Genomic DNA, 12,500 nt, shown 5'->3' on the forward strand with positions numbered 1-12,500 from the left:
TTTACCATCGGTGACTTTACGCTGCCCGATACACCGATCGCACGGAAGAACAAAATCCGAAAGCACGCCTGGCTGTCGGACCAGAAGCTCAAGATGACTGACGAAACGATGGCGATAACACCGGAGGATTGTCGTAGCAAGTCGTTCTTTAACGCTGGCCTAGCGACGCGCAGTGGATCGTTCCTGACGTCCACTAACTTGAACTGTTCGACCTCCCTGCAGGACATCAAACCGAAGCGCATTAACATCAGCGTGAACATTATCAAATCGCCGGACCCTTGGACGACCTCGGTGACGGTGAGGAAGCGTCACCAATCGGTACCGAGGGCCGATTCACCGGCCGCGAATGGAATGTTTGAGAAGCGGCTCTGGCGCAAGGAGAAAACGATTTGCGAACGAAGCCAACTGCCGATGGCCGATATGGTGGTGCCACCGCGGGGTGAAGAGCAAAGCAAGAATGAGCACGAAGATGCCACTGACACCAAGGACGGTGCTCCATTGGATGATTCGCTCAGCATCATTACCGCACATTTGACTTCGGTGCGTGATGCGATCAAAAAGATTGAGACAACGTTCGAGAACCATGGCTTTGATTATAGCCCGATTCGAAAGGCAGTGGAGCATGGGCAAAAGGCGGATGAAGGATACTCCCGGAGACAGCTGCTAGTACCGGATGGTTCACTGGTTGTCGCAGAGCACCTTCTCGTACCGACCAAGGTACTCGAGCTAGAAAAGACGCTCGACGCCGAGGCAGCGGGTCTAAAGGATGACACGCTGCCACCTCCGGTCCCACAGTCAGCACCGCCACCGGTCGAAAGCGAATCCTCTGAGCAACCGCAGATTGTAACGCGTCTCAATATGTTGCTCGCCTGTAATCAACCGGAGCATAAGGAGGAACAGAAGGTGGTTGCTACTCCTTCGCCTGAGCAACCTGTACCTGATCCACCACAACCAGAGCCAGCCCGGCAACCCCGGATGATCTCCCAGGTGCCGAGTAAACCGACACCGATAGCAACAACTGCACCAGTGGCAACATTTGCGCCCAACTCACAGCTGTACCTTCGGCGCCAAAATGCAATCAATACGGCCGCCAACAGTGTTGCCACGATTCACCAGCGCACAGTGTACCAGGAAAGTATCGTCTCGAGTACGGATCACGGTGTCCAGTTCACCGATGTCAGTACTGGTGCTGGTGCTTCTGTCGGTGGTGCGACAACAACGACGTCAACCACCGTACCACCAACTGGCAGCGCCCGGAAGAAGAAGCTTACAACCCGCGTGACGGTGAACATGAGAAAGATATCGCGCCGTGCCTCGGACATTAGCCCGGCTTCATCACGCCCGAACTCGGCCAACCTGGACGATCTGGAGCTTCCTTCCTCCGGTTGTATCACACCGACCGGTTCCCTGAAGGGCGCTGGTGCTGCTGGTGCTTGTGTTGGGAGCGTGCGGCATTCCTGTGGGAATGAGTTGCTGCGAGCGTTCTCGAAGCTCCGTCTTGTACCACAGGATACGGTCGATGGCACGAAACCGATGGCAAACGGTGGTGCCACAACGGATTCTAGCCGTTCGGTGACTCCCGTTGGTCAAACAGTGGCCCCAGTTGGTGCCGGTGGTGGTGGTGGGCGCTCAATGGAGCGATTCATTTGCTGCAATTGCGGTAACTCGATGGTACCGGTTGAAGGATTCAATGGTATGATCAATTCTCTCTTTAATTTTCTGGCGATGTCCTGCTGACTGGTTGCCTTCCTATTCGCAGTTCCCACCGGAAGCCGTATCGGAATGACGGCTGCTTTCGGCGAGATCAACTTCCCCAAGGAGAGCTTTGCCTCCATGTTTGAGCCACCGCTAACACCAACGTCTGCCAGTGCTTTGGCCAGCCGACTCCAATCGATAGGAACTATCCAGGTAAGACGAAATGACTGGTGAATGCAACTGGTTCATGGTGATGGTGTTTAGTCGCGTGGTTGTTGGTTCACTCGCTTCGGTATCCGGTGAATGGCTAGCTAGGTGGGGCACATTTTATGCTGACGATCGAATCGCGCCCCGCGTGTGCTGCTGCGTTGGGTGGGGCGCGCCTTTTAATGCAACGGTAGTCGCTGACACTAGCGGATCGAAAGTGGGTCAGCAGATTGATTTTTTTTAAATCACGCTCTAGTGCCTTTCATCAAGGGGATGTAGCTCAGATGGTAGAGCGCTCGCTTAGCATGTGAGAGGTACGGGGATCGATACCCCGCATCTCCAGAGGATAGAGAGAGAGAGAGAGTATTCTCTCGATTCCACTATTTTACAAAAATGGATATTATCCCACTTCGATTTGGGAACTATCAATAATAGATGCTATCAATAAACATAACATGCCTTACATAAGAAGAACGCTTTAAAGATCTGGAATAATAAGACATGCTATTCTTTTGCATCAAATTTCAAGAAATCAACCGAGGATCTGTACATCGATGACGACTTTTGCCAGGGATTGAGCCACATGGGCGCCAACATGGAGCTGGTGGAGCCGCTCGATGAGGGACAATATCTGGACGCATATGACATCTACTCAACGGAAATCTATCACGCCGAAGAGGAGGAGGAGGAGCTGGAAGAAGAGCTAGAGCACCTGGAAGGACATCCGCTGCCGGATCAAATGCTGGCACCGATAAATGCTTGCAGCACTGATTGTACTGACGATGAGGCAAAGTTTCTCGAAAAGTGTACTCAACTCAACTCGGAAAGTCTAAAGACGGATTACGCCGTGCTAGCCTCGCCAATCGATTGTGTAGCTCCTGTGGCGCTCAACAACCAACAAGCAACAGTGGATAAAGCACCGACATCACACCAACGATAGATAAGCGCTACTGTTACCGCATTCGATATGAAAGACACACCTCGTAAGACTTCCAATACCAAGTATTACCTAAACGGTCACTGTGCTAAACGCGCGGTTCGCGCCCATTTGCTGGCGGATTGCGTAGATTGACGAAGAGTGGATTAAGCTTTTATTTTTCTAAGAAAATGTTTTTTTTATATAATATTTTTTTGGTTTTTTACGCGTCCGTAGTGATTTGGAACACATACACCAACATGACCGATATTTATCCAGCGGCATTAAGAACCCGTCTGGCGTGACATTGCCTTCTTCTGTGAACTGCATTCCAATACCAAAACGAACCAGCATATATTCGTTTATATTATCTTTGGATTAAGCTCGTTTAACTCTAGTGAAGTAAGAGCGTATTGAGGTGATGCTATTTACCGTAGAAATGTAGCGTGCGCATATTTAACATAGACAGCCGTGTGCATACTCTCCACGGTGTTGCAGTGCAGGAGCGCGCCTTGACCAACGACTCACTACCGGTCTCGGCGTGGTACTGGTGCTGAAGAGAATGAAATAAATTATTTTGCTTCTGTACTTACCATGTTTACTCGCGGTTACGGGCACATGACGCATCCGATCACCGTATGGTCATCGAAGCAACATCGAAGCAAACGGAACCGCCTGCTGCCAACGGATGATCCGTGGTCCAGTAAATGAGGCCGTACCGTTTGACGTCAGGTGAAAATTAATGCACAATAGCACTGCATACGTACACCACGGCTTCAGTAAATATGAACTGAATACTATCTGGCACCAGATGTCCGTATCCAGTGCATTGACCCAGCACACGTTCTCGGCGCTGGCCCCCAGTGCGAAAACATCGCTCCCATCGCCAGCAATAGTATGAAGGACGTCGACGATGAAGGTCTTGCCGGATCATAATCGACCGCTGGTTGGTGGTCTGACGCTGCTGTATTGTTGCATCACAGCCACAGCACAGATGGTTCACGGATTTAGTGCAATCAATGACACCAGCAGCATCGTAGCGGTGCCATCGGACGCTCATGATCGCTCGAAACGAACGCTCGCGTACACATTCAACAGTTGCTCGGGGGTAAGTATGAAATCGTCCTGCAGCAAAGCCGAACCGTGTCCAACCGTGTCCGTCCTCCTTACAGATCCTGATAGCCATTTCCATTCCGCTACAAGTCACCGGAAGAAACATCTTCTTTTCGTACAACTTCGAGGCGAACTACAACATGCCAACCGACTCGACGGACTTTACGCAGGGCATTCTGAAGAAGGGTGACAACGAACAGATCCAAGAGCCAACAGCAAGACAGTTGCGTTCCGCAGACCACAATCTACCGGGCCAGCGCACGATACAACCGTTGGTACCTCAGAAACGGTCAAGTATAACGAGGAAAAAGGTGTACCGCATGATTGAACTGAACCTGGAGCGATTTGGGTACGCTGGCAAACGGTGCATTCTGCGAATGATTTGCGATCTGGCCCAGGATCCGATGCACCATGAGAACGGTGTGTTCGGGGATCTGTTGCAGCTACTATTCACGTAAGTTTGTTGCCCGCGAACAGCTGTTCGCAACAGTGCACGATTGATTGACTTCGTTGTTTCCGATTAGGCCATCATTGTCGAAGCATGAGCAGTTGCCTGGTGAATTCGAGCGCGCCGAACGGTTAGGACTGGAGCATAGAAACTGCACCAAATACCAGGCACACTGTCCGAGCAATCCAATGGATTTAGTGAGCATTGTGCTGGGTGGTCAGTGATGGCACCAAAAAACATTCAACAAAACATTCTCTTATTACATTATCGTAACTCAGGGCCATTATATTTATGATATTGGATATTTGATCACCGAAAAAACGAAGCGAAAGAGTAGAATAAACGTGAATCCTTAACGATTTGTGATCTAAAAAATAAAAATAAACATTACCTAATAATACGATGATTGATACGAAGCGGTTGTATGATTGATACGTTATTGATGCGAAGCTTCATTCGAATTTTAATTAATTAAGAATGCTCCTGAAAGAGCATCACTTTCATAAATATAGAAGCTCGATAGGTTAGTATGTTACCCCGAAAAACAGACTGAGTTTAGTCCAGCCTGCTTAGCATAAAGGGACATACTTTGATGATCTGTACGACACGCGACTGCGTTCATACCACAACCTCATCTGAAAAGATGCCCGTCCCCGTATTGCAACCTTCAAGCTGATGAAACCAATTTACTTAGTTCAACTTAAGTATCCAACGTATTACTCTCAGTATTTAGTTTTATAAATATGAACGAACTACTTGCTGTAACAGTAATGTTTACATGGATTATTGTTAAAAAGCAAAGCCAATTAGCACTTCTTGGGAGATCGAGTAAACAGCGAACAGGTGGTCGCAATGAGGGGCTTTTAACATAGATGTAGATCTCCTCCCACGATCAGTCATCATTAAGCATCTGGAGATACCCGATATCACAACGCGGACACTACAGCTAGCTTCAATGGATTCAAGAGCCCTAGAATTTCTCCTCCCAAGAAGTGGAACATGCTGTTCTATCACCCAGAGGGAAATCGGTCAACGCAGGGACGCACAGTACTTCCAAAAGTTGGTCAACGATTTGGTTCACCGGGAAAAGTGGCAAAATTATCAACTCTCTCCCTAGGGACCCCACCATCAACCGATGTAGTTGGGAATTGTATGAGGCGCTAATTTTCGATCGAATCACATTAGAATTCGTGCGGTACTAGTGGGGTCCTCAAGTGGTATGCACTGAGGGAACGGATCACGGAATGTACCGGTAACGAGGTAACGAGCAGGGCCTGCGTGCCGATTACAGTCAGTCTGCTGAAGTCTACTGAAAACGCGTACGTGCGTAGTTCTGCTGTTCGATATGGCTTCACAGAGTGTTTGGATCTTCCGATTCTTGCTACTATCGATAGCGCTGGGCGTTAGTCATGGAATTTCCACCGAGCTACAGCAGGCAGAAGATAGTGCCGATCGTCACAAGCGATCCCTTGTGTACACCTACAACAGTGCCACCGGGGTATGTGCTGGTTTTTCTTTAAGTACTCGTAAATTCATTCTAAATTGCATTTCTCTTCATCGTTAGATCTTGTTTGCACTCTCGGTGCCACTGCTCATTACGGGACGTAACATATTTATGGCCTACAACTTTGAGGCCAACTACGGCATGCCAATCGAGAGTACGGATTACACACAAGGCATTCTGAAGAAAGGTGACAACGATCAGATTCAGCCTACCGAAGGGGAGGCCAGAAATAAGGTGCGGCGAGATGGGCAACACGCGCAACCCTCTACTTCATCCAGATTTACGCGAAAGAAGCTGTACCGTATGATCGAGCTGAACCTAACTCGGTACGGATTTGATGGCAAGAAGTGCATCCTGCGCATGATCTGTGAGCTAGCGAGCTGGCCAGTGCACGAGGGCAACGGCGTCATTGGTGATATTATGCAGCTACTGTTCACGTATGCTTTCAGATTACTCAAAAAAGATTATTTGACGGCATACTGACCTGTTCGTATCTCATTTACAGGCCATCGAGCACACGATATGAGAAGCTTCCTGGAGAGTTCTACCATGCGGAAGAGCAAGGAGCACAGCACAATTGTCACAAGTACCGAAAGTATTGTCCAAAGGATCCTCTAGACGCGATCAGTAGATTCTTGTAATTTTGGTGATGTGAATGAAGTAATAAATACTAATTGAACAATTATTTTATTAAATTAACCTGTTTTTATTTTATTAAACTAACAAATTTTAAAAAGGCAACCAATAAGAAATGTGTCAACAGTAATAGCATGATTGTTTGAGAATGAAATATTGGTGCAAATGCACACAAAAATTATATTATGTTATCAGTAAACTTTAATAAAAAACTATACCCGCAATATGACTAGGAATTTAGCAATAAGTTCACCAAATTGTCACCGTTCAAAAGCTCCTCGCTGCTGCCTCACTTTCTCATAAGATATGCCTTAACCTCATCGTGCAGGAGTCGCATGCTGTTCGTGACCGGATCGTGCACGCCCGAGAAGATGTCTAGCAGCGAATGGACACACTCTGGAAACAGTCGCTCGCAGGGTGCCCCGGAACGGCCAAGTTGTTCCGCCCGAAAGTACTCATTATCACGGTGCTCCGACACTGGCTCGCTAGTACTGGATGGCCTGGGCAAGAAGAAGTGGAAGAATCAGCATAAAACGTTCACCATTTCAGATGGCACGCCAAAAGTCCTCGGCGACTCACGTGAAGACGATGTGCAGCAGCTCGGCAAATATGCCCCCGGTGTGCGTGAACTGTGCCGCGGCAGCTTCACAGACACTGCGCAGGACACACGGACGGCCAGCAAGTCCATAGTTTTCGCTTAATTTCTCCATCGCCTTGTACGAGGTCCAGCGTGACTGCTCTGCACTATATCCTTCTAGCTGCTTCGGATCGAGTTCGTTTGGCACTGGTATCGATGCTGAGTTCTTTCGCAGCTGCTCATCTTCCTCGTCGATCCAGTAAGCATCGTCACCATCGTCAAACTCTTCGCCCTCACCAGCGAGCTTATCGGGAAGCTTCTCCTCCCGTACCACAACGTTATCCGCATCGTAATGTTCATGGTGCGGTGCTAGGTTGGGCAGCTGGGTAACAGGAAACGCCAGGTCCCTCTTCGTCAGCGCACGCCGGCTATCGTTCCAGTTTTCCCACAATTCGGGCTTCAGATCGTCCACCTTGGTCGGCAGGAAGTATTGGGCCTTAAGGACCCATCCGCTGGTGATGGATTCCGGTGTTCCGACCGGTATACCGATGCCACTAATCAGCTGATGACGGGTAGGGGCCGTTTCCGGAACGATTAGCCACGGTATGAAGTCGGATCGTGTGGCTGGCAACAGCGCGATGCTGACCAACAGCAGCCCAAACACTCGGCACGAAAACTTAACCGACATCCCGGCACCTTTCCGTTCTGTTCGAACACTAAACTCGACCCGGCCCTCGCACCCGGCGCTGTTAAAATGAAATGAAGCAACAGACATCGATAGCAGTGCAACCTCTGTACCTGGCTGTACAATAACATGTACATGTCAAGCTCGGTTATCACCTTCTTTCTAGCGAGCTGGAAACCCCGTAAATAGGTAAAAGGGGGAAACGACCTCATTATCAACCCCGTAACGAGGATGCTCGAACACCGCCAGGCAGACAGAGCTAGTTTACTATTTATACGTTTTTATTGCTCTATAACTGATGCTTTACCACTAACAAGGTGTGAGATAGAAGAGCGAAGTGAAAGTTCTGCGGATATTGACCTAGAATCCATTCCATCCTAACGTCGCATCACTGGTTGGACGGAACTGGGCTGCGGTACACCGAACGATGACGCACCCGTTTGGAATGGATAATCGTGTATGCCCGAGAACATGTCCAGCAGAGATGTGGAGCACTCCCGGAAGATGGTAGCACACGGAGCACCAGAGCGACCCAATTGTTCAGCTCGAAAATATTCGTTGTCGCGATGATCTGCCGTTGGTTCATTGGTAGACGAGGGACTGGAAAGGAGTTGTGGATGGAATGGTTTTAAAACAACAATTATTTGATGTAACGGCACCGATCGTTTACTCACCTCAACATAACATGCAGCAGCTCAGCAAACACACCGCCAGTGTGCGTAAATTGAGCCTCTGCAGCCTCACAGATGGTTCGCAGCATACAGGGCCTTCCCCCATAGCCGTAACCTTCACTTAACATTTCAATGGCACGGTACACCGACCATCTACTGTGCTCGGCACTGTATCCCGCTTCCGGTGTGTCCTCATGGCCTTCAGTCGCTTTACCATCGATTGCATCACTTTCATCCTTCTCTACATGTTCATCATCATCACCCATCAGTAGCTCATCATCACCGAATCCGTCGTCCTGTTGCTTGGCAGCTTCCGATTGTAGCAGCGGTTCCACACGGATCGACACATTATCCACTTCGTACCGTTCTACCGCACGGCGTGACCGTGGTTCCGGAAACGCTCGCCGGCTATTATTCCAGCCCTCCAGATTGACTGGTTCGTAGTCACTGCGATTAGAGGGTAGAAAGTACTCTGCCTTCAAAACCCAACCGAACACGACCGAGTGCGGTATTTCCTGTATCGGAACACCAATACCCGCGATCAGCTGATGACGGGTCGGGTTCGAGGGAGGATACACCAGTACCGGTTTACCCGCGAGCAGGATTCGACCTTCTTCCACCGCATCGGAGGCATTTCGTGTGGCTTCCAACGGAAACACTACCAGCAGGAGGAACACTGTTGCCACGCAGATCGATAGTGACATGGCGTCTCGTGGGAAGATCACTTCTGACTGAAGATTGATTGAAATGAATCCAATCGGGGAACAGGCATTCCTTCCTGGTCTGGACTGAACGGTGAAATTGTTCTAATTAAACACTGCATGGTAGATGATTTTGAACAGCTTTCACTCCCGGTCTTATCGGTGCAGCTCTTGTCCTAATTTTTTGGTGCCCTGTTTTTTTTTCTGATCAGCAACTAACGTGCGATCTGGATGTTCAGAATGAAAGCAACCGAAAGAGAAGCATATGTGTCTAGGAGACGTTAATTAATGCCTTCATCAAAAATCTTGTTCCGTACAGAGTCAAACGACTTGACAACTTGAAGAGCTATGATTGTTTTTATTTCATGTTTTATTATAGATCATTGTTTTTTATTTATAGCAGAGCATCAACTTTTCACGAATTAACTTTATTTCAGAAAGCTAACATAGCTCAACGGATCCTTTGGGCATCCGCTATGATACTGAGTACAGGATCCATTGCTTCCCATCACTTCCGCGATCAGATACTCCTTGGGTATATTCTCCTCTCTTGAATTCGATGGGCTAGATGGATGAGAATGCTTTTAATATTATGCTGAACTTTGGTTCTTGGACCACCTGCTCTAACCTCAATATTATCTGTATGAAATCACCAACCAAACCGTTCGGTTCATCGAACGGATGGAGTGCAGCTTCACAGATGATCCTTTGCAGGCATGCCTTCCCGTTGAAATGTTGACTACGAGAAACAACAAATTAGTAGCTATCACAACCCATCATGTGTCTCCTTGAAACCATGCTTACCTCTGAAGGTGTTTTAGCAGCATCTTGTAGATGTTTTTTCGTGTAATTTGAGGCCGATAGGCCGTTCTCTGACTTTTAGAGACGCTTCTTCTTCTAATACCAAGCGGCGCTACTGGACTCGAAGGGGCCGTTAAGGGTTCCACATAACCTTTGATCTGAACACGAAATACACAGCTTAAGGTAAAATTATGTGTATCACACCGGAGCTCCGCAACATTTCACACTCACAACATTGGCGAATCCTTCGGTGAATGTGTTGGCATCGGTAGGATTGTTATAATTAGCCTCGAAGTTGTACGAAACAAAAATATTTCGATCCGGTATGCCAAGCGGTAGCGCGATCGCAAAAAGAATCTAGCGAACGGAGGGAGTTAATACACGGATCTAATAACATTAACTAAACCATCCTAATGCTTACTCCCATGTCAGCGTTAAGGGTGGACACGATTCGTTTCTGACGACTCTTAGCGACATCATGCCGCTTCGTTTCACCGTTGCAAGTCACTAGAATGACTAGGAAAAGTGCCAACACCTCTGGGAATCTATTATGGTTTACCATCTTGTCACGTTGAAGCCTTTGCTCGTACTAAGATCGATCGAACGGAAAACGAATTTCGGAGTTCATCATAAAAGACAATCGAACACGCGTGATGCCGAGAGAGTAGAGTCTAATTTAATTAACTGTTTCAAGAGAGCGAGCTGCAGCGAGAAGAATGAAGCAGATTAGATGGCTACAACACGGTCGACACCAATCCGAGTAAGTCAGTGGCGCAAAAGTCCCGGTATCGGTCACAGCCTTCATTAGCACCGGACGATTCAGCCTCGTAGTACACCACCGGTAAGTTTTCATCCATGGACGACGAGGGACTGAGAGCAGAAATTGAAGACAAAAGGAAATGCTCTCGAAACTCGAAAAGAGTTCCACCAAACGCTTACCTTAAGATCACTGCTAGCACATCACCAAACACTCCATTATGATCCTCGACCCGTGTCTCACGCATCTCACAGATGATCCGCAGTATACAACCTGTCGCATTGAGCCCATACAGCTCCATTCGCTCCAGCAGTTGGCCATAGAAGTAGCTTCTGTTGAATCCATGTAGACTTCGCCGACGGCGCTCGTGGCGGCTAGTGGCGATCGCTTCAGTGAGATTGAAGTTGTTATCCTTAAAGCGCTGATACCACTGGAAGTACTGCGTTTCGTTCGTTGGCACTCCATAGTTGGCCTCGAAGTTGTGCGACAGATAGATGTTACGGCCCGGCACTAGCAGCGGAATGGCGATGGCCAGCAGATACTGTAAGGTTTTCATGAATAAAATTGCATTTTTATATATAACGGTGATCGCGTTTTTACAATTAGCTTAGCCTGTAAAGCCTAACCCCCATTGATCCACCACGGGTAAACACTAGAGCGGCTCGTTCTGCACGTTCTCGAACCTCGTTCATATCCGTCCCCATGGTGCACGAGTGATGCATCGCCAGTAGCACCGCTCCAATGATAATTCCTACAACAGTACGATGTTGCCACATTATGCTACAAATGAACACTATTTAACTCCTTGTTGGGGCAATGTTTCTCCGTTAAGTACCACTCTCCGACTAAACTTAAAGTGTAATGCCGCGTTAAACCACGTTCTGGATCCAGAAGCAACCGGTGCATGTGCAAGTTGCAATTGTACCGTTAGAGCTAGGTGTTAATTGTTGCACATTTACTCACCCATACCCCGGTTCCACATTTACTCACCCATAGGTTCACCCAATTGAAGCAAACAGGTACAGGTACTAATACTTTGTTAATATGCATTTTATTGATTGTATTTTCAGAAAAAGTAGTACAATTTGTTTTACAAAGTAGAGAGCTTTCAGTTCCTATACAAAAGGTTACATTTTCCTATTTAATGCCTATCTTGTAGTAACAATAATTACATAAAAGATAATACAATAAATAAATTTGATAAGGAACTGCATCAGATGTTCGATGGTACAGCATTGTCGCTTATATGGACTTGTAGTCCTTCGTTGTAAGGGAAACGTAGAAAATGGAATTCATTCAGCCATCCCACGCTAGCTTATACTTTTGATTTTATCGAAAGCTTGCTGGTATTTTCATTCAATATTAATTGAAGTAAACGCTAATGCTTTGCTATGGTACTAAATTCTCCCGCATTTGCGTTACTCTAAAAGAGTTGCTTCTCTTATGAAATGAAAAATAATAGAAGAAAGAAGTATAAATAGCGCTCAAGCAAAATATAAATAGAAAAATGGTTTGCAACATGTTGCAATGCTCTGCAATACGAAAATAGTAATTAAAGCGCAATGCTCTTGTTTAGTTTAGGCAGATCGTCCAGTAATATAAATATTAACTGCAGCAGCAACATAAGTTTACTGCAGGAAGGACAGTAGGGCACGTTGTACTTGCGGGCTCTGTCCAGCAAACAGCGTGATCATCTCCGCTGCAATGGCATTTTCACAGCAATTACTAAAAGGTACGAAAGGAAATAGGTATCAGAGGGATTATTATTCCACCAGACCAACCTTAGCGG

The 12,500-nt window shown here is 47.4% G+C and overlaps 6 protein-coding genes and 1 non-coding gene across 7 annotated transcripts in view; 4 read left to right on the plus strand and 3 right to left on the minus strand.

Moving 5' to 3' along the window:
- Positions 1-3,406, plus strand: part of LOC126571003 (uncharacterized) — a 21,731-nt gene extending 18,325 nt beyond the window's left edge. The window contains exons 3-5 of the mRNA XM_050229193.1: positions 1-1,693; positions 1,760-1,908; positions 2,432-3,406. The exon at positions 1-1,693 is cut by the window's left edge and continues 1,644 nt beyond it. Coding sequence (XP_050085150.1) covers positions 1-1,693; positions 1,760-1,908; positions 2,432-2,842 — 2,253 coding nt within the window. The 3' untranslated portion in view covers positions 2,843-3,406. The remainder of the gene's footprint in view (positions 1,694-1,759; positions 1,909-2,431) is intronic.
- Trnaa-agc (transfer RNA alanine (anticodon AGC)) lies at positions 2,172-2,244 on the plus strand. The gene has a single exon. It is a non-coding gene; the product is annotated as a tRNA-Ala (tRNA).
- Positions 3,407-3,812: 406 nt separating the features above from the next.
- On the plus strand, positions 3,813-4,603 carry LOC126572676 (uncharacterized). Its single transcript, XM_050232183.1, has 3 exons — positions 3,813-3,926; positions 3,991-4,385; positions 4,456-4,603. Exons 1-3 carry the CDS (start codon positions 3,813-3,815, stop codon positions 4,601-4,603), a joined length of 657 nt encoding a protein of 218 aa, XP_050088140.1.
- Positions 4,604-5,724: 1,121 nt separating this feature from the next.
- LOC126572702 (uncharacterized) lies at positions 5,725-6,524 on the plus strand. The gene is made up of 3 exons (XM_050232224.1): positions 5,725-5,877; positions 5,944-6,320; positions 6,389-6,524. The coding sequence occupies exons 1-3, from the start codon at positions 5,725-5,727 to the stop codon at positions 6,522-6,524; spliced, it is 666 nt and encodes a 221-aa protein (XP_050088181.1).
- A 284-nt stretch (positions 6,525-6,808) lies between these two features.
- LOC126572706 (uncharacterized) lies at positions 6,809-10,516 on the minus strand. The gene is made up of 8 exons (XM_050232235.1): positions 10,376-10,516; positions 10,186-10,311; positions 9,958-10,112; positions 9,782-9,892; positions 9,600-9,717; positions 8,456-9,183; positions 7,099-7,842; positions 6,809-7,019 (listed from the first exon to the last, which is right to left on the minus strand). The coding sequence occupies exons 1-8, from the start codon at positions 10,514-10,516 to the stop codon at positions 6,809-6,811; spliced, it is 2,334 nt and encodes a 777-aa protein (XP_050088192.1).
- Positions 10,517-10,688: 172 nt separating this feature from the next.
- LOC126572707 (uncharacterized) lies at positions 10,689-11,415 on the minus strand. The gene is made up of 3 exons (XM_050232236.1): positions 11,338-11,415; positions 10,894-11,252; positions 10,689-10,824 (listed from the first exon to the last, which is right to left on the minus strand). The coding sequence occupies exons 1-3, from the start codon at positions 11,413-11,415 to the stop codon at positions 10,689-10,691; spliced, it is 573 nt and encodes a 190-aa protein (XP_050088193.1).
- A 924-nt stretch (positions 11,416-12,339) lies between these two features.
- Positions 12,340-12,500, minus strand: part of LOC126570519 (uncharacterized) — a 658-nt gene continuing 497 nt past the window's right edge. Inside the window, exon 3 of the mRNA XM_050228321.1 lies at positions 12,340-12,436. Within this exon, the coding sequence (XP_050084278.1) occupies positions 12,340-12,436 (97 nt within the window). The remainder of the gene's footprint in view (positions 12,437-12,500) is intronic.

This window comes from Anopheles aquasalis, chromosome 2 (genome assembly GCF_943734665.1).
Source record: "Anopheles aquasalis chromosome 2, idAnoAquaMG_Q_19, whole genome shotgun sequence".
NCBI classification, from domain to species: Eukaryota; Metazoa; Arthropoda; class Insecta; order Diptera; family Culicidae; genus Anopheles; species Anopheles aquasalis.